This window comes from Diabrotica undecimpunctata, chromosome 5, assembly GCF_040954645.1.
Source record: "Diabrotica undecimpunctata isolate CICGRU chromosome 5, icDiaUnde3, whole genome shotgun sequence".
NCBI classification, from domain to species: domain Eukaryota; kingdom Metazoa; phylum Arthropoda; class Insecta; order Coleoptera; family Chrysomelidae; genus Diabrotica; species Diabrotica undecimpunctata.
The window spans coordinates 18,970,086-18,989,467 of record NC_092807.1 but is presented as its reverse complement, the minus strand read 5'-3'; the positions used below and the strand labels follow the sequence as shown (position 1 = coordinate 18,989,467).

Here is a 19,382-nt window from a genome sequence, read left to right as displayed (position 1 = left end):
ATTTTTATTGCTTGCAGCCCATCACTGTAATACAACCAAAGTACCATGTAAATTCTTCTATTAGTTCCAATATTTTGAGGTCCTGTTTAGCTAGTATGTCAGACTCATTAGTTCTTTATAATGATGCCTCAAAGTCTATTGTTGGTATTGCGTGCGCTTTCTACATTCTATCAAATAACTTAGAAAAACTTTGTTGACTAAATCCTAATTATTCAAGCTAGTGCTGAAGAGGTAGGAATATATAAAGCATTAAGATACTTTGAAAAAACTCAGAATACATCTGTTACAATTGTACCGGATTTATTATCTGTTATATTTGAACATTGAGTTCATTGAGAGAATTACATCCCCAAGTTTTCCCAGAAAGATTCTGTACATCATTATCGGTTTTGTTGCTTTCATAGATAATAGCTCTTCTTTCTAGCGCGATGAAGAATGGAAATTAAGTTTCTTTCACACCAGTCTTTTGATCCATCTTTGAACTATTTGTATACCAGACCAATGAGCATCTGGTTGCAACAAAACATGGATGGATGTATCGAATCAAATCTCTGTTTAATTTATGCACTTTTGTTTTCTTTCTTAATGTTTTTAGTTAAAACTTTTAGAACTATTTGTGTTTCAACCAATAGTATCTAACTAATCTCTTAATAAATTAGTCCACCTCTGAGCGGTAGTAGTACAGAGGCTTCAAATTTTACACCAAACAGTTGTTTTTAATTTGCCGTAGCGAAATTTATGTGAATGATGCGCAGTGGGAAGTGCAGACACTTTCAAGAAGAGACTAATTTGCGCTGGCAAGACAAAATTAGATTTTAAACGGCTAACGATCTAGAGAGCGTTGAAAAATGAGGCAAAAAACAAACGCCGCTCACGGCGCTCGTATATAATCGCCGCCGGTGACAGTTAACCTTAAACTCCTCTTTATTTAGGATCTGTTTCCCGTCAAACGATTAGAGGCGTATAACTGACATTAATTTCTGTTATAAACGACATATAAGAATTCTTAAGCACTAAATTTAATCTAGTGAGACTTGTAATGGATTTATGGCTATTCTTGTTGTATTTACAGTGGTTTAATTGGTTTGAAATGTTTTCAGGATTGTGGCGAGTACATTAAAGGAACGATTTCTTCAAAGGAACAAAAACTTTACTTTGTACTAACTGTTTCTCCTATATATAAAAAAAACCATACTTTTTGCTTTTTATACATGTAGACATGTATGCTTATAGTCACACTATGGTACATACAGTCCTTTATGTTTCGATCATTTTCGATCACCTTTTTGTTTGTTTACATTGGGAGTATGATTATCTCTCGTATTCTCAGTTCTACATCCCATATTATATCTCATTTCTTCAAAAGGTCGTGCTTGAATTGGAGAAGTATTACACAAACACACATTTTTTCTCACGAAAAAGTGTTTCAAGTTTTAGATATCGTACAGAAAAGGGGGTGTGCTGATTACAAATCTTGTGCTTAGTTTTTTCCAGCACGTCAGGTTCTCAGGGAAATTTTTCATAGGAACTGCCAAAAATACTGAGGAAATATTACTTAAAATTGTATTTAATAAAACGTTCCACTGCAAAATTGAGTTGATCATAAAAAAAACAATGCAGTATAATCTACATTAGACAATCGTTTGTTTTTTTTTAAACAAAATTGTTTTCTTTTTCCGTGAAAACTTCGTTTTTTAGTTTTCTTTTTATGGATTTTTGTAGGTGATTCAATGTCAAGCAGTAATCAGCCATCATTCTAATACGAATCTTCCTTGGTAACGTCTCTCCATCTTCTTTATGTCTTGATGGAACCTCTTTCCCTTCTCCTCGCTAACAGCTCCAAGGTATTTTGGAAAATAGTCAATGTGGGACTCCAGAAAATGTTGACGCTCATATTGCATACCAGTTTGTTATAATTTTCGACCATATTATAGAATAGAATAGAATAGAAATATGCTTTATTGTCACTGAAAATTATTGAACAATTTTATGGACAAAGCTAAAAAAAATCAGTACAAAAAGTATAAAACAAAAACAAATATAATAAAAAAACAGAACAATACAATTTTAAATTAGTATTTTAATTTAATTAGTATCACTTACATAATTTGTACAGACAACAACAAATGAGACAAATTGTAGTCACTGCTTGAGACACCCAAATGTAATTATAAACATTACTAATTTTGTTTCTTTGTTATACATTAAGAAACTCGTCAACTGAATAATATGGTCTTTCAGAGAGATAGATTTTTGTCATCTTACGAAACTTAATGAAAGATGTTGCGGATTTAATTTCTCCTGGAAGGTGATTATAAAGTTTTTTTGCACTATATAGAATAGAATTCTTTACTAGCTGAGAGGACGGGATCGGTAAATAAACGTTACAATCCGAATTTCTAATGGAGTAGCCATGATCAGGTCTATCGGGAAAAATGTTTAGATGCTTGCGAATCAAACAAACCGTTTCCAAAAGAAATAAAGAGGGAAGCGTCAAAATTCCGTGATTTTTTAAGTAGGTCTTGCAATGAGTTGTTTGTTTGAGACCAAATAGATAACGAATTGCTCTTTTTAGGGAATATTAGTTACAATTTCTTTGTAGTTTGACTTCTTTTACTTCTACGAAAGAACTCCATTCATCCTGGGTCATTGTATTCTCGAACAATCTGTCCAATTTTAAGGTTCGAGTTTGAGGACATACAAATTTTTTTTTTTAAGTTTTGCTTCGGAAAGTGCAGGAAATTTGTCATACGGGTATTTAAAGCAGTAACTTTGTTTATTTAGAGCTTTGACAAACTGCTTCGTCAATCCTAACGTTATATGAAGGGGTGGCAAAAGAACTAATTTTGGGTCAACTAATGCATCACATATCACGTCTTTTTTTGTATCACGTGGCCATTCTTTCTTAAAAGTAATGTAAATTTGGTCACTTTCGTGTTCGATTGTCCAACTCGCACAAAAAACATGGATATTTTGTGAATCCAGACTGCTGACGCAAAAGTATGGAAATTTTTTGAGTTCTCCACAGAGTTGCCAACAATATTAGCTACACTTTATTTTATTTATTATTTAGCAAACCCAAGATTCTCCTACATTTCATTGAGATGCACGGAATGAGCAACAGTCACCGAGGCATAAGTACCTATTATCATTGTGCAAAATTCACCTTTCAGACTTCTTTTAGAAATATCAATAAATAACCGTCAACATGTGGAATCGTAATTGTCAGCTTCTAGTTTCATGACTCTTCTTCTCATGGCGCCGTCTCCTTTCGAAGTTTGGCGATCCAAATGGCAATTCTAGTTTTGGAAACTGCTGCGCGAAAGATTTCTGCTGATGAGCGGTCGAACCATCTCTTCAGGTCTTTCAGCCATGAGTTCTGGCGTCTTCCTACTGATTTTTTGCCCTGTACTTTTCCTTCCAGTATAACTTGAAGTAATTCATATCTTTCGCCTCTCAACACATGACCCAAGTATTGCATTTTCCTCTTTTTGATTATTCTTAGTAAGTCTTTTTGTTTACACATGCGACGAAGTACCTCAACATTAGTAACTCTTTGTACCCATGGAATTCTCAACATTCGTCTGTATATATACATCTCAAAGGCTTCTATTCTTTTTTCTATTTCAGACTCCATTGTCCAACTTTCACAGCCATACAGTAAGAGAAAAAACGTAACATCTGATCATTCGGATTCTAAACTTCAGTTTCATGACTACTTCAGGAATATTACTACAATACACCGTCCTTTTAAGAGAAATATTCCGCTAACTTTTTTCACGATGGCTATACCACGAAAATGTGGTTCCTAGAGCAAACAGATTTTTATCTTTCAGTCGTGATCGTAAGACTTATACAGCATCCTTCGATAGGGCCAAGTTATTTAGTTCAAATTGAAAAAACTGTTGAGATTGGTCTATATTATGATTGAATTCGGTATATCTGTTTTTTCGTTTAAACTTCCATCTGATGAATGCTGTTGGATGGTGTAAAGAAAAGGTAAAAAATTAAGATTCCCTGTTCGAATTAAAACCCTTGGCGTCGCAGGAGCAAAAAGAACAGTCATCTCGATGGTTTTTTGGTTCGCTTCATACCAAAGGAATGATGAAAAGTAAAGAACTACGTGCACCTTTAGGCAATTTTCTCACTAGATACCACAATGAAAGCACATTTTGTGTGGAGCCCAAGGTTTATCCTGATCATCAAGCTATATACCAAAGTAAGCGTGTTAAGTTGTGTTGATGAATTCTGTTATGTTTCGTTTAGTGTTGCCCAAATGCAAGAACAAGACGAGACTTAGGCAGTCTTGGTCTTGGTCTTGCGCCAATACACCTGGTCTTGGTCTTGGTCTTGGTATTGCACTCCTGGTCTTGGTCTTGGTCTTGGTCTTGCAGCAAGAGTCTTGCAAGTCTTGCAGTTACCCATTAGCCTATTGCTATTTATTAAATGTTACTTTAGATCTTAGAACAACGTAACGGAGTAAGTACATTTTAAGCTTGAATTAACATAGCCATAATAAAGACCAACCAAATTAATAAATGTCTAAACAACTGACATCGGGTGGGGTTTGAAGCCACGATCTAAGCTTACCGTGCCTATGCTCTAACTAATTCAGCTATCTACCATGCCCCACAGAAGTCAATCTGTTTCTTAATAAACGTTTGCATTTACTAAGCTTAAATGTGCTAAAACATGGTTAAAATACAAAAAAAAACAAATTAATGACATAAGCATGCCTGTATTTTAAAGAACATTATCTGCCTAGAAAGAGATTGATGGACATGATGGACAAAAAATCCACATACATGTATCAAGGGCACAGATTTTTTAGGTGATAAGATAACAAACTATAATCCTCTTATTAAAGCAAAATAAATGTTTTTAGAAATCTTATCTCTACTTTTATATAAAAAACTAACTTGAAAAAATAAAGAATAGGTAAAAAAGCAATGACAATCAAAAGAAGTTCTTTTAAATTAAGGAGATACCTACTTAATAAATACATTAATTTACCAAAATAAAGTAGTAGGTATATGATATGTAGTTGGTAATAAGGTAATAAGTATATTTTTTTACATGTCCACTTTTACCAGCGGTTATTAAAAAGCTTGTGATATCTCTACCGAATTTTGGTTTTTCAGGAAGAAATATTTGTAATTCCTTTTTGTGAAAAGATATTAGATGCTTCCTTAAACCTGACGTGTTTCTGTTGTTCATTTTCATTTCAACCTTTCTATGTAGGCACAATTTACACAAACCAATTAGCGATGCATGAATTATTTCGAAAAACTCATAAAATTTGCTTTTAGGTCTTTTAGATCTATAACTCCAACGCTCACTATTCCGACTAGAATTATTTGAATTTTTGTCCCTCATGTCAAATTGTAAATTTGTCACTCCGGGAACAAAAAGGATTAGATGAAAAACAATTATTACATTAAACTCAAAGGAAAGCTCAATTGGGAATGAAGTTAAGTAATGACGAAAAAGTAACTACGATACTACTAGTTACTTTATGTTCGTTACTGTCCAATTATAATAACAAACCGAGAATTATATATCGTTACTTCGTTATTCTAAATACTTCGGTATTTTGTTACGGTAGGCGGCATTATATGTTATTAATTTGTCTCGTTACTTTCGCGCTCTTTCAGCAAATTTTGTTTAACCGAATGATCTCATCGCACACTCAGCAGAAACAATTTATAGTCTTAGGCCGATAAGATTTGTTTATTTAGATTCCTTCTGACTAAATTATAATGGGAATACGATATTACTGTCGGCGTCGCATTGCAAGAAGATTATTTTTATGATTAGAGGGCGGCTATACCGTTGATTGAATACAATCAACGGCTATACTCAAAATATGGACAATTAATTTCAGAGCGAAGAAGTCGTGTGCTGGAAAAAAATGAAGAATGTAAAATATTTAATTTTGTAATCTCGACCTCTGAGCACGTGTCAAATGTGTTTTTTTAATGAATATTTTGATTCGGTATGTATGTTTATGGTATTGTTTGTAATACGCATTAGTTCAGTTTTTTTAAATTTTTATTACATTTTTTTGCGTCTCATTGAGTCTTTAAGCCTATACCCGAACTACTATACTTGCTAAAACCACATTCAGTCCTAACTGCAAGACGCAAGAGTCTTGCAGGCTTAGTCTTGTTCTTGCTTAAATCTTGCACAGTCAGTCTTGGTCTTGGTCTTGCTAAAATTAGGCGGTCTTGGTCTTGGTCTTGGTCTTGCAAAAACGCAAGAACAAGACCAAGACTGCAAGACCAAGACCGATTTTGGGCAACACTAGTTTCGTTGATGCTTTGTTATTGTTAAATCACCAAACGCGTATTAAAAATATGTGAGGACTGTTTTTCCACTTTCCTGATGATATTATAAAGCACAAAACACTCAGAAAACGAAACACAACTCGATAAGACAAACAGCTGCTTGTAACTATTTCGTAGACAACTGTGTTGTCAATCAAATGAAATAAACATAATATACTAAAATATTTTCTATCGATGTACCAAGTATTTTAAAGAAATAATTTTGATTCAATTTATGAAAATATTAACAAAGTGCTTCTTTGCTCTAGTACAAAATATTTCACAAGATTTTTTTTTTAATTTTGTGAAAAATCTTGACGTGATGGGCTGATACCAAATTTACATTCAGAATTAACGTATTAGCTAAGGAAACTTATCAAATTCAAAAAACACTTAAAATCATGTCGGCCTGTGTTATCTTTTACCCCTTCTCCCTTAGAAGGATTGTTGAATAATATTCATACTATACTTTTGATACTAAATGCCAGAAGATACGTTAACTTGTTTTTGTTAGTTTCTAATGCATCACATTAATTTAATAAAAGTTCTTCTTTATCTAGATCTACAATCATCTATGGGTTTAGACTTATGCAATAATTTTACTCAATTCATTTCTATTTCCCGAGTTTTTAATTATTAAAAATAATTTTACACTTAGTGTAAAACTATAAATGTTTTACACAAATAGTTGAACTTAACAAAAAACTTATTAAAATTAAGAAAGTTACTAAATTAAACAAGCTTGACTAATTTAATATATTTTTTATTTCAGATTTAAGTTACTCAGATTGTAAATCAGACGATGAGCGAAAGAAACGGCCCAGAACTGCATTTACAGCATCACAAATCAAATCATTGGAGGCAGAATTTGAAAGAAATAAATACTTGTCGGTGGCCAAACGATGTCAGTTGTCGAAAACACTTAAATTAACAGAAACGCAGGTAAACTAAGAAACATTGTATTTTAAAATTAGTAGCTAATGAGGTGCTTTACCCATGACATAAAATAATAGTTCATTTCATCTCCTTTTTCTTTTTTCCCTCTCTTTCTCTTCAAAATAAAAAAAATTAAATTTGTTTGGAGATTTTAATAACAGATCATGTCGCACATCATGTATTTAACAGGATTAGAACAATGTTGGAATATTGAGTAAATACATAGTACTTACTACTAATATTTTCTCTTAAATAATAATCTAGCTTTCTTTCAAAGGTCTATCTATCTAATCAGCCAATAACTTTTATTATTGGATATAGGCGTCCTCCTCTTTCCTCTAAAGTTCTCTACCATAAACTATTTGGATCCATTTCGGACCAGCATGATCTTTTATGATTTTATGCTCCCTGATCATGTCACTTGTCGTTTGTTATTCTATGGTATCCGATGTACAATTATTTTATGTATACCTATATGTAATAAAAGTCAAATATTATGACATTGTAGCACAAATTATTCACACCTTTCGCGCTTGAATCGGAATTAATATAACGGCATAACTGTTATTTCGGTGTATCCATTTCGTCACTCGTTCGAGCTGATTAAAATTCAAACTCGAATGATCCAACTAGTGTCTCCAAAATACTTTCCATTTTCTCAGTATTTTGGAGACATTAGTTGAACATTTCGAGTTTGGGAACTAGTCTAGTTTTCAAGCAAGGGACAGCAGGGGCGGCTGGTCCTATGAGGCAGGTGAGGCAGTGCCTCACCAGTATCAATCGACTATTTACGTTCTTTAACTACAATTTAACTTTTTGGAATTTTCTAAATAACTTTATTTTCATTATGATAAAAAATTAAAATATGTACACCCCTGATGTCTTATCTTTGTATATTTCTTCATAATCTACGGGCCGGACAAGGGACAAGCTTATTTGCCGATTTTCTTTAACCCTAGCATTGAAATTTTCAATATTTATTTTACGCGAATTGTCTAGTGCTGTGGCGATATTTTGCTTTTGTTTTCTCATAAGAGTAAGCTTGCAATTCGATGTAATATGTTGAGAACTTTTATTGTGTAACAATAGACTCCGAGACAAATTTTTCAAATCAGTATAACCACTTTTGAACCAAACTTTGTCGCTAGTATTAGCTGTGGCAAATAAAATGCATGGCCAACAAAACAATTTATTTAATGTTATACTACCCGTAAGCCAGTCAAACTTTTCGTACCATGCATTTTGAAATCCCCGATTTGGTTTTCCGACGCCACCGATAGAAACAAGATGTTTACTTAAATCTGGAATAGGTCGTTTTACGACTTTAACTATATATAATTTATCTTCATATGAATGACTTGAAAAATTCTGCTGATTGACTAAAAAATTTACGAGATCATAAGTATTACGAATATTTACATTTACCTGGGAAAGTTGTGACGAAGTGCTCGGTGCTAAATCCATTTTTCACTAAAACCGAAAATCCTGCAAACAAAAACAAACAACAAACCCACCAAAATTATTTAAAAAACTTAATTAGAATTGCACTTATTATATAACATGTAATCTTACTGTTTTTTTAATGAAAAACAACACGAGATACGTCAAACGTGATCCTGCCGCACAAAGAGGTCAACAGGAAGTAATTTAACTACTACTTACTCTTACTACAACAATTTTGCAGAAATTATCCAAAATGTACCAATGTTGCCAATCTGGTAAATGCATAGAAAAAAAATATTTTTTGTTAAATCGGAAAACAATAGAACAATATGTATAGTACCATCTACTAAAGGAAAATACTCTACTACAACATAACAATGTTGTTACAATTTTCAAATAAAAATCTATGTTTTATTTAAAATGTACTTTTATACCCCGAGGGAAAAAATGTAGCGAATTGGGTACCTTTGTATCCAAACGGCAACGCTGCTAAGAACTACACCAAACCAGAGCGGCATGCGGCATGCCTCTCTTGTTCGGTGAAATCGTGGGCAGAAAATAAATAAATCATGTTGAATTTCGCTAGATAATGTGATGTCTAATATGTCAGACAGAGCAATGCCGTGAGGCTTGCCTCGGCGGCTATAATTTTTAAAGAGAGAATGAGATGCACAGATTAGAAGCTGGTGCGGAAAATTGAGCCGTTGTTTATTTAATATTTTGTGGTTTAGCCCCCTTTCAGACGAGGATACTGTATCCGAGATACGCGTATCCGAGACGCAGATATTACATAGACTCAAATGGAGCTTTTCACACGAGACGCGCGAGAGATACAGTATGCGAGATACCGAATTCAGTATCTCGGATACAGAAGAAACATTACGTTAAATGAACGCTTTCAGACACGAATTCTGTATCTCGCATACAGTATCTCGGATACAGTATCCTCGTCTGAAAGGGGGCTTAGTAAAACGACCTATTCCAGATTTAAGTAAACATCTTGTTTCTATCGGTGGCGTCGGAAAACCAAATCGGGGATTTCAAAATGCATGGTACGAAAAGTTTGACTGGCTTACGGGTAGTATAACATTAAATAAATTGTTTTGTTGGCCATGCATTTTATTTGCCACAGCTAATACTAGCGACAAAGTTTGGTTCAAAAGTGGTTATACTGATTTGAAAAATTTGTCTCGGAGTCTATTGTTACACAATAAAAGTTCTCAACATATTACATCGAATTGCAAGCTTACTCTTATGAGAAAACAAAAGCAAAATATCGCCACAGCACTAGACAATTCGCGTAAAATAGATATTGAAAATTTCAATGCTAGGGTTAAAGAAAATCGGCAAATTTTAAAAAGCCTTATAGATATTACGTTACACCTCTGTATGCAAGAGTTACCGTTTAGGGGGCATGATGAATCTAATGAATCTTTAAATCGCGGGAATTTCAAAGAGCTAGTTGTTCTTGTTAGTAAATTTGACACTAATTTAAAAACATTTTTAGAACATGATAATGACTCTAGATCAGTTTTTTCTGGGACATCTAAAACCATACAAAATGAATTAATCGATTCAATTGCTTTTGTTATAAATAAAAAAATTGAGGAAGAAATTTCAAAATCATTATTCTTTTCCTGGCAGGTGGATGAGACTACTGATATAAGCTGCCATTCACAACTATCCGTTATTTTTCGATACGTAATAAACGATAAACCAGTCGAACGATTCATGGGATTTTACGATGTAAGTTCCGGGCGTTCTGCTCAAGATTTATTTGAATTTTTATCTACCAAATTTCGAAAGTTCAACTTGCATAGTAAATTAGTGGCTCAGACATACGATGGAGCTTCTGTAATGTCGGGAGAAGTGAATGGTCTACAGGCAAAAATTAAATCTATAGCGCCTCAAGCCATGTTCATTCATTGCTATGCACATGTATTTAATTTAGTTTTAAGTAACGCATGCAGTTCAATTCAACAAGTTAAAGTTTTTTTCTCAACCTTATCCGGTTTTTCTTCATATTTTTCTAAATCTACAAAGCGTACCCAAGTGTTAGAACACATTGGAGGAAATCGTATACCTTCTAATGTAGCAACTCGCTGGAATTTTACTTCACGCGCAGTTCTCACAGTTAATAATAATAAGATTAAATTACTTGAGACCTTTGATTTTATTATTAATAGTCGCGATTTTGATGACAAAACAATAAGAGAAGCAGTAGGTTTAAAAGCTTTTTTAGAAGATCCTCAGAACATATTTTTTTTAGAAATATTTTCGTTGATTTTTCATCAAACTGATACTGTTTTTTCCATTCTACAAAATAGAAATACAGACATTGTTAAGGCCAGAAATTTACTTCAAAATACCCTAAGTAAAATACGTGAATTTAGGAGTAACAGTACTTATTTTGATACAATTTATGAAAAACTGGATACCGCTGCGTTACACTCGAAACGTCGTCGTAAGGGAGTTGAAATGACTGATAAAACTCAACAATTAAGGCAAATTTTTTTTGAAATTCTTGACATTATAGCAACCCAAATAGAGGTTAGGTTTTGCGACGTTGAAAAATTACATTTCTTTGATCTGTTGAATATATCAAAATTTCCCATTTTTGCTAAAGAATTTCCTCACGATCTATTAAAAAACTTGACAACGCAGTATAATATTTTTGATATAAATCAACTAAAAAGTGAGTTATCCGCTATGTACGGGAATGATATAATAGAAAATTGCGCAAGCCCTTATGAAATGTTAACTTTTTTTCACGATTATGATTTAAAACTTTGTATGCCAGAAGTTTTTAAATTATTATGCATTTGTGTTGTTTTGCCAGTGACAAGTGCTTCTGCAGAAAGAAGTTTCTCCGCGCTAAAAAGGATTAAAAATTACATCAGAAATACAACTGGACAGACACGATTGAGTAATATGGCAAAAATCTCAATTGAAAAATCATTTATAAAATCACAGGATGAGAACGTTTTTATAGACGATGTAATAGATCATTTTGCAGAACAGAAGTCTCGCAGAATTCCTTTAATTTATAAAAAACTTTAAATTTTAGAACTCAGTTTTCCTTTTAGAATTTATTTTTTTGAAGTTTTTCTAAAATAATTATAATTTTTAAAAATCGTGAAATAAAAAACCAAAAAACAAAATTTAACCCTTTGTTTAAGTTTATTTAACGTAAACGGCCTCACGTTATGATGTCACAAAATCGACCTTCCGACTAACATCTTACGACGAGAACGATCAATGGAGATATGCTAGACCGAAGCTTCAACTGAAGGGATATGTGAGAGCGTGAAGAAGATGGCACTAGATTAGCAGTCGCCATTTATAACACTTACTAACAAATCTCCCAGATAAAAAATACCTACTAACCCCCAAAAAAATATAAAAATCCCAAAAAAATTAATAAAAAATATAAAGATTCAAAAAAAATATAAAATAATAAAAAATTCACAAAAAAATTATAAAAATAAAAAAAGGCCACGGGAGATGCCACCTAGATCCTTGAGGCTACAACTTGGCCGCTAACCAAGGTGCAGGCTCGAGGATTAGAGCTCCCTCGTTTTTCGTTCGCTTTTATCTCACGATACGAGATTTCATGATAAACCGGAGTAAGTCGCTTAACGACACCTTGGGTATCATTTAAGTTACATTTATGAGCACCCTATTACACATGGTGCTCATAAATACAGCTCAATCGCGGACTTTTTCAAAAAGCAGTCAGCCCTTATGTTGCACCTTCAGTGCACATAAGGGAGGGTGGAGGAGGGCTTAGGAGAGCTTTGAGGTGAGGATGACTTTTGTTGATCCGCGCGCGTATCGTCAGAAGTCCTTCTCACGTCAAGTCATTGTTTGCTGGCGCGAGCAATGCCTCCTTAGCCGGGTATGACTGGAGCAAAGAGAAGCTAACCATAATAATAATAATTTTCCTTAAGTGTAGTGTGCCTCACCATCTTGTACTATCACGAGCCGCCCCTGAGGGACAGAGCAGAATCGCGAAAAAATCTTAGGAAGGCTGAGGCCCTTTAACCTTCCGTTACTCGCGCCAATTTTGTGTGATCAAATACTCGCACATGGTGCACAAGACCGGGTCCGAAAATATAAGTCAGTAATATTCTTTAATTTTTTTTTTGAAAATTATGTACAATTATTTTATTTACTGAATATATATGATCATATAATTTTGTAGATATGCATTTCTTCCAACATTATATTACTTTAATGAAAAGTTAGCTAGTTTTCATAGTGATCCATTATTATTTAATATAAAACTTGGAAATTAAAAAAATATTAAATATTGTTAAATTTGTTTACTAGAAACTTTAAGAAATTAATTCAATACACAATCAAACAAAAATAAACAGTAATTGTAACAAAAAATAAGTAATATTAATTAACATTTTCATAACATAAATTACACAATGGTGTAACATGTTCCAAACACATATATTTTGTTCATATTCGGCAATATTATTTTGTTTTCATATTTTTCCGCCAATCACAAACAGCACAGCGACCTTGAGTCCTGGGTGTTACGACTAATACTTGTAGTTGGAGAGTTGCAGTAAAAATTCTTTACGCGGTGTTTTAGATTCTTCATTTAGACTATTAGTATAAACTACAAAAGAGTTTATTCCTGCTACATTCAACAAACTAAAAAAAATGAACTATAGGCCATCGTCTTATGGCACTGGCGAAATTATATTGCGCGCATAATTTATCCACAACATCTACTCCGCTCTTCCTCTCATTATATGTAATTATTATCTCAGCTTCATTTGTGGTAGGGTCAATATCATCTCTATGGTGCATTGTAGAGATGAGTAGGACGTTTAGATTTTTTTTTTGGAATATGCGAAACTAATGTGATTTCGTCATAAAAACCAAACTTTAAAGAGCCAAAGCACCGGCCATTATTTTGTACAAATTCTAATGGCAAGTGCTTTCTATTTTTTCAAATTGTACCCACTAAGGTTAATTTTTTTTATCTAAGGCTATCAGCTAGAGGGACACTACAAAACCAATTATTCAGAGTAACATTAATATTACTCCCATAAATATGTTCACAAAGTGTTTCTACTACGTCTTGCGTCGCTGTACTAACTTAAAAAGGGCCATTTGGTTGTTTCCGACGTACACTTCTAAGTGGCTGATACAGAACTGTTTGGCATCGGAAATAGCAAAAATTTTTATGCCGTATTTATTCGGCTTGCTAGGAAGGTACCGCCTGAAACTGCATTTTCCTCGAAAAGCTTCTAGTTTCTCGTCAATAGTAACATAAGCAGAATGAGAATAGCATTTTTTAAATGTGCTGTTAAATTTTTCTAGCAATATTCGTATTGGGGCCAGCTTATCTACTTGTATTTTTTCATTTCTTGTGTGAATGTTATCAAATCGCAGACACTGCAAAAGAAATTGAAATTTAGGCTTACCCATTACAAGCCGAAAAGTTTCAATGCCAGTGCCATCTGTTCTTCAGAGATCCCCTAAATTCATTTTTTTTTATTAACATTTAAGATTTTTACAATCTGTTTTGCAGTGAAAACAATAAGTAAAATTTTTTGTCTTTACATGACAGAGAGATGTAAGGTCCAGTGGCCAAATCATCACGACACAAATTGGCTTGTTTACCGGTAGGATGCGCACATACACTGATACGCGAGCACTAAAAGCGGCACTGATCACAATGGCTGGGTGCTATTGAAGGCGTAACTCCCACTGCTGTAGGCTCTGTCAGGATCGGTGAGGTAGGTCCAAGGGGTCATGTCGCTTCAATCTCTTCGCTTGTCAGTTGTTGAGAAGATTGTGTGCCAGGGTATTAGGATGCTCCCGCAACCTGTTTTGATATTGTTCAGAAGATTTTTTGCACTCTTCAGAGACTGTTAGTACCTGAAGATCTCTATGTATTGCATCATTCTGGATATACCAAGGTGCATTAGCGATTGTTCTCAGAGTTTTGGATTAGAATCTTTGTATTATCATAATATTAGATTTGCTAGCTGAACCCCAGAGCTGTAAGCCATATGTCCAAATGGGTTTTATTATTGTATTGTATATCAGCAGCTTGTTGTCAATCGATAGGTGAGAGTTTTTTCCCAACATCCAGTAAAGTTTTCTGTATAAAATTCCCAATTGAAGCCTTTTCGTCCATATATGTTTGGTCCAAGTTAGACGTTTGTCAAGTCTAAGTATTTTACGTCATGCTTTTAGGGCAAAGAGTGTCCATTGAGGTTAACTTGTGGACATGTACCTCTTCTTAGAGTGAATGTAATTTGTGTGGATTTTGAGGGGTTTACTCTAATTCTCCAGAGTTTAAGCCATTCATTTGTTTTGTTCAGATGTAGTTGCAGTCTCTCTGATGCTATTATTGGGTTGCTATGAAAGGCCAAGAAAGCAGTATCATCTGCGAATGTTGCAAGCGTTAGGTTATTGCTTATTGGCAAGTCAGCCGTATATATCAGGTACAGAATCGGTCCGAGCACACTACCCTGAGGTACACCAGATAGGATGGGGTAGAGTTTTGTATAGGCTTCACTATATTTTACCAGATATCTCCTTTCTGTAAGGTATGATTGAAGCAGTTTAAATTAAGGGTAAGGTAAATTTTTCTTTAATTTGTACAGAAGTCCTGTATGCCACACCTTGTCAAAAGCTTGAGAGGCGTCTAAAAAGGCTGCAGTACAGTATTGCTTGTTCTCGAGACTACTTCTTATTGTTGTGTATAGTCTGTGAACTTGTTCGATTGTACCATGTTGGTTACGAAAACCGAATTGATGGTCAGGTATGAGGCACTTTTCGTCCAATATTGGTTTGATTTTTCGTAGTAGAAGTTTTTCGAAGACCTTAGAGATGACTGGGAGTAGACTAATCGGTCGGTATGAGTTGACATCTTTTGGATCTTTACCAGGTTTTTGAATGAGTATAATCTGTGCCACTTTCCATTGCAGAGGGAAGTAATGCAGACTAAGCATAACATTGAAGATCATAGTGATTATTCTGTAACAGTCATTGGTTAGCTCCTGGAGGATCTCATACAATTAGGGCTTTGATTTCGGCAATGTCGGTAGGTTTCGCATCTTTTGTCAGTTGTAATCATTTGTAACACTCTCAATTTTTATATTTGTACAGTCAACAACTAATGTGAGTAGCCTCCAATACATAGTTTCGGTGTTATACAGCCTCAAACGCTAAGTATCTCACTTTACCTAACCTTCCCCAGATTTAGCACTTCTTCGTCAAAAATGCAATTCCATATGTCAATATGTGTTGATTGAGTTTTAACAAATTCTTTTATAGCTGACAATCGTACAAATATATTATTACTGCGTGTTCTACATTCTTCGGTTGACAATGTTTTTTCCATTTTGTTAATTTATCTTTACTTATAAAGTACGGCTACCTTCTAAAATTAACATTTTCTTCCTCTGTTTAATCGTCTTCAAATTCTTGTTAAGTATCACTACATTCGGATCGTTCTTCTACATGGTCACTTTTATTTTGTTCATCACTATCTTCATACATTTCGTCGTCGGTCGATACTTCCTCAAATAATTTTAATAATCTTTGTTTCTCTTTCTCGTAATCCATATCTGTATACCTATAAATATACAAGACCGGCCGGTCTGACGCACCGTGCGCGAGTAACGGAAGGTTAAGGGCTGTAGTACCATGATGATAATGATAACGTAGGTTATGAATGACATAACGTAGATTATGACATCTTTTCCAGGTAATTTGTTATTTTTTCTCAAGGTTTTTATTTGAAATCATAGCTAAGACAACCATGTTCCTCCTGTGGTCTAGTACCAATTATTTGACCACCATTAAAACCTAGTATGGGAAAAATAACATGGAGATTAAGAGGAGAATGGGAATGAACTCCGACATAATAGACTACATCGAACAGAAGAGATTAACATGGTACGGACATGTCAGAAGAGCAGACCAAAATCGGTGGATAAATAGAATAACAGAGTGGAGCCCGATAGGAAGAAGAAAGAGAGGCAGACCCCGAAGATCTTTCAGAGATGAGGTGGACGAAGCAATGAGTAGAAGAAACCTACAGGAAGGGGACTGGCTAAACAGGAAAAATTGGAGAAAACGGTTGAGTGAAGGAATACAGTGAAAACTGTGGAAATCCTTGTATATGTATATAAAACCTAGTATTTCTTTTCGGTAGGTAGTAGGTGATTATTAATGCCAATAAATCTTTGTGCAAACACGGAAAAGTTAGACGATTTAAACAGAGACATCTATTATATAAAAATAAATCGCCATGCTACTATGTCGAGTAAGATGTCCTTCGATTCTAAGTCGCTATTTATAATTTCTTTTTTATTAGGTACATCTAGAGTGGGTACTTCAATTTTCTCTGTACATTTCTTTATTTTGTAACTCAAATCGTTTTTCCAGTTACTCTACAATTAATTACACATTCTTTTACAATTAGCTTCACAACTATTAATACAAACCAAAACCAAAAATCCTTTATTATTTTTAGTATTCGTTAAATAGTTCTTCGAACAATTTTACTTTTCGTCGTCAATATTCCATATTAATTATACATCTTATAATTACTATATATATTAAGTATTAGGCATATTATCTTATTTTATTGCTTTTAGATAAAAATTTGGTTTCAAAACAGAAGAACAAAATGGAAAAGAAAATACACGAACGATATTGAAATATTAGCCCAACAATATTATAACTCCATGGGTATAATGACGCCTAGACCAATTTTTTTAGGAGATAGATTATGGTAAGTTCATTGCTGGTAATTTTTAAACACATCTCTCATAATTTATGTTTTATTTACCTCATAGCATCTTAATTAACCATACTTAGTGAATATAAGTCTTTCCAATATCTGTATTGTTCATCCAACTCACTACCAGGCAGATCCTGAATGTAGAGATGTGGCAACCCTGGATATCTAAGGGTACCGAGAACTACGAAAATCTTCTTAGACAAACTTACTGATTCACATAAAAAGCGCACTACAAACTTATCATTAATTATAATTATAATTAATTGTAATTAATTGCTCTCATACCAAAAGCGAGACAAATCCCTGATTTGTTGATCAACTATTTGGTTATGTTTTTAAGCGCACGAAATACTAAACATTATTGTCAATTATATATTTACACTGTTAGCAAAGTATTGTCAAAAGTAGATTTACATTTTTATTTCGAAATTAAAAAATATGTTTAAATAGTTTTGCATGTTTGAATGGGTTTATTCGAACAGTAGTCAAAGGAGAATTACATCTTTATTCAACTATACATGGTGATACCTATGGTAGTACCAACGTACGTTGAGAATCTTGGATACATCACATATCTAATGAAATTATAAAGAAGAATAGTAAAAGTTGCCCTAAAAAATAACGTTGAATTGATCAAAATAAATTGTTCTCGAATTTTATTACCGTATATCTTACAAATATGAGTTTCAATACCCGCTAAGAAGCTAGATGAATGAGAAGAACAACTAATAAATCACATTTAGTCTTATTAAATAAATTATAAATTTATAAACGAAAAACTTGATCTTTTTTTTACTTTAATCAGCTACTATAAAGTTAATATTATATAATTTATTTCTTAAATTTGAATAATTTTAAATTAACATTTTTTGTAGGTTTTTCAACTATCCTGGACAACCAGGTCTTTCCAGTGCCCAACCAGGACTCCCACCAAATATGCTACCAATTCCTCCAGGTCCACCGATGGGGTCCCAAATGCCTATCCACCCGCAAAGGCCATGCATGAGAAACTATGTCGAATATGCACAAGAGCAACCAACCGAAATACCTCCAATGCTTCAGTTACAAAATTTTGGAAGACAATTTGAAAATTCGTGAAATTAAAACGAGCCGACTTATTTAACTTTATTTTTAAACAAATTATATTATTGTAAAAATTACAAATAATAATTGTACAAGGAAAATTGTAAAATAACTATAATAAAATGTGTGGAATTGGTGAAGCAATTGAAAAATAAAACATTTTTTATAATAAAAGTTTAAACTTATTCTTGATTTTATTTTATTTGTCAGTAGGGCCTATTATATCTATAACTGGGCGTGTTATGTTTCAATCGACCATTATTATATTGATCGTTACACCAAACTTTGCTTGGTATTTTGGCTTCATAGGTACTATATTATTCACCAGCCACCAGACTAACATCAGTTTAATTGATTCCGTTCTTAAATACTTTTTCGTGGCTAATTGGCGGATATACGTATATAAAAATAATCATAAAAATCCATATATATTTTTTATCTACAATAAAGCAGTAAATAAATTATTAAGTAAATTGAGGAAATAACCAACTTGAGGTCTTTCATTCAAGTATAGAAATAAGAATAACTACAATTGATAAAAAAGTATTAAACAAATAAGCTATAGAAATATATATCTATTATAGATATGTGCATACCTTTATTTAAAAAAAATTAATTAGTTTTGTGAATTAAATTGAAACATTCCAGACAAAAACAAAACAAAACCAGACAAAATGGGCATAACAATTGAAGTACCTAATAAAATTCTATATAATCGTTTTCATCGTTCTTGGCGTGTGCGTGTAAAAACACTTGCAATAAGTTGTTTCATCTGTCTTTCCTTGTCTAAGCTCGATTCGTTTACCTCC

General features: G+C 33.4%; 1 protein-coding gene across 1 annotated transcript in view; it reads left to right on the top strand.

Moving 5' to 3' along the window:
* The window catches only part of LOC140441138 (barH-like 1 homeobox protein), a 53,595-nt gene extending 34,885 nt beyond the window's left edge, over nt 1-18,710 (top strand). The window contains exons 2-4 of the mRNA XM_072531602.1: nt 7,099-7,268; nt 17,345-17,481; nt 18,366-18,710. Coding sequence (XP_072387703.1) covers nt 7,099-7,268; nt 17,345-17,481; nt 18,366-18,588 — 530 coding nt within the window. The 3' untranslated portion in view covers nt 18,589-18,710. The remainder of the gene's footprint in view (nt 1-7,098; nt 7,269-17,344; nt 17,482-18,365) is intronic.
* The last annotated feature ends 672 nt before the right edge of the window (nt 18,711-19,382 follow it).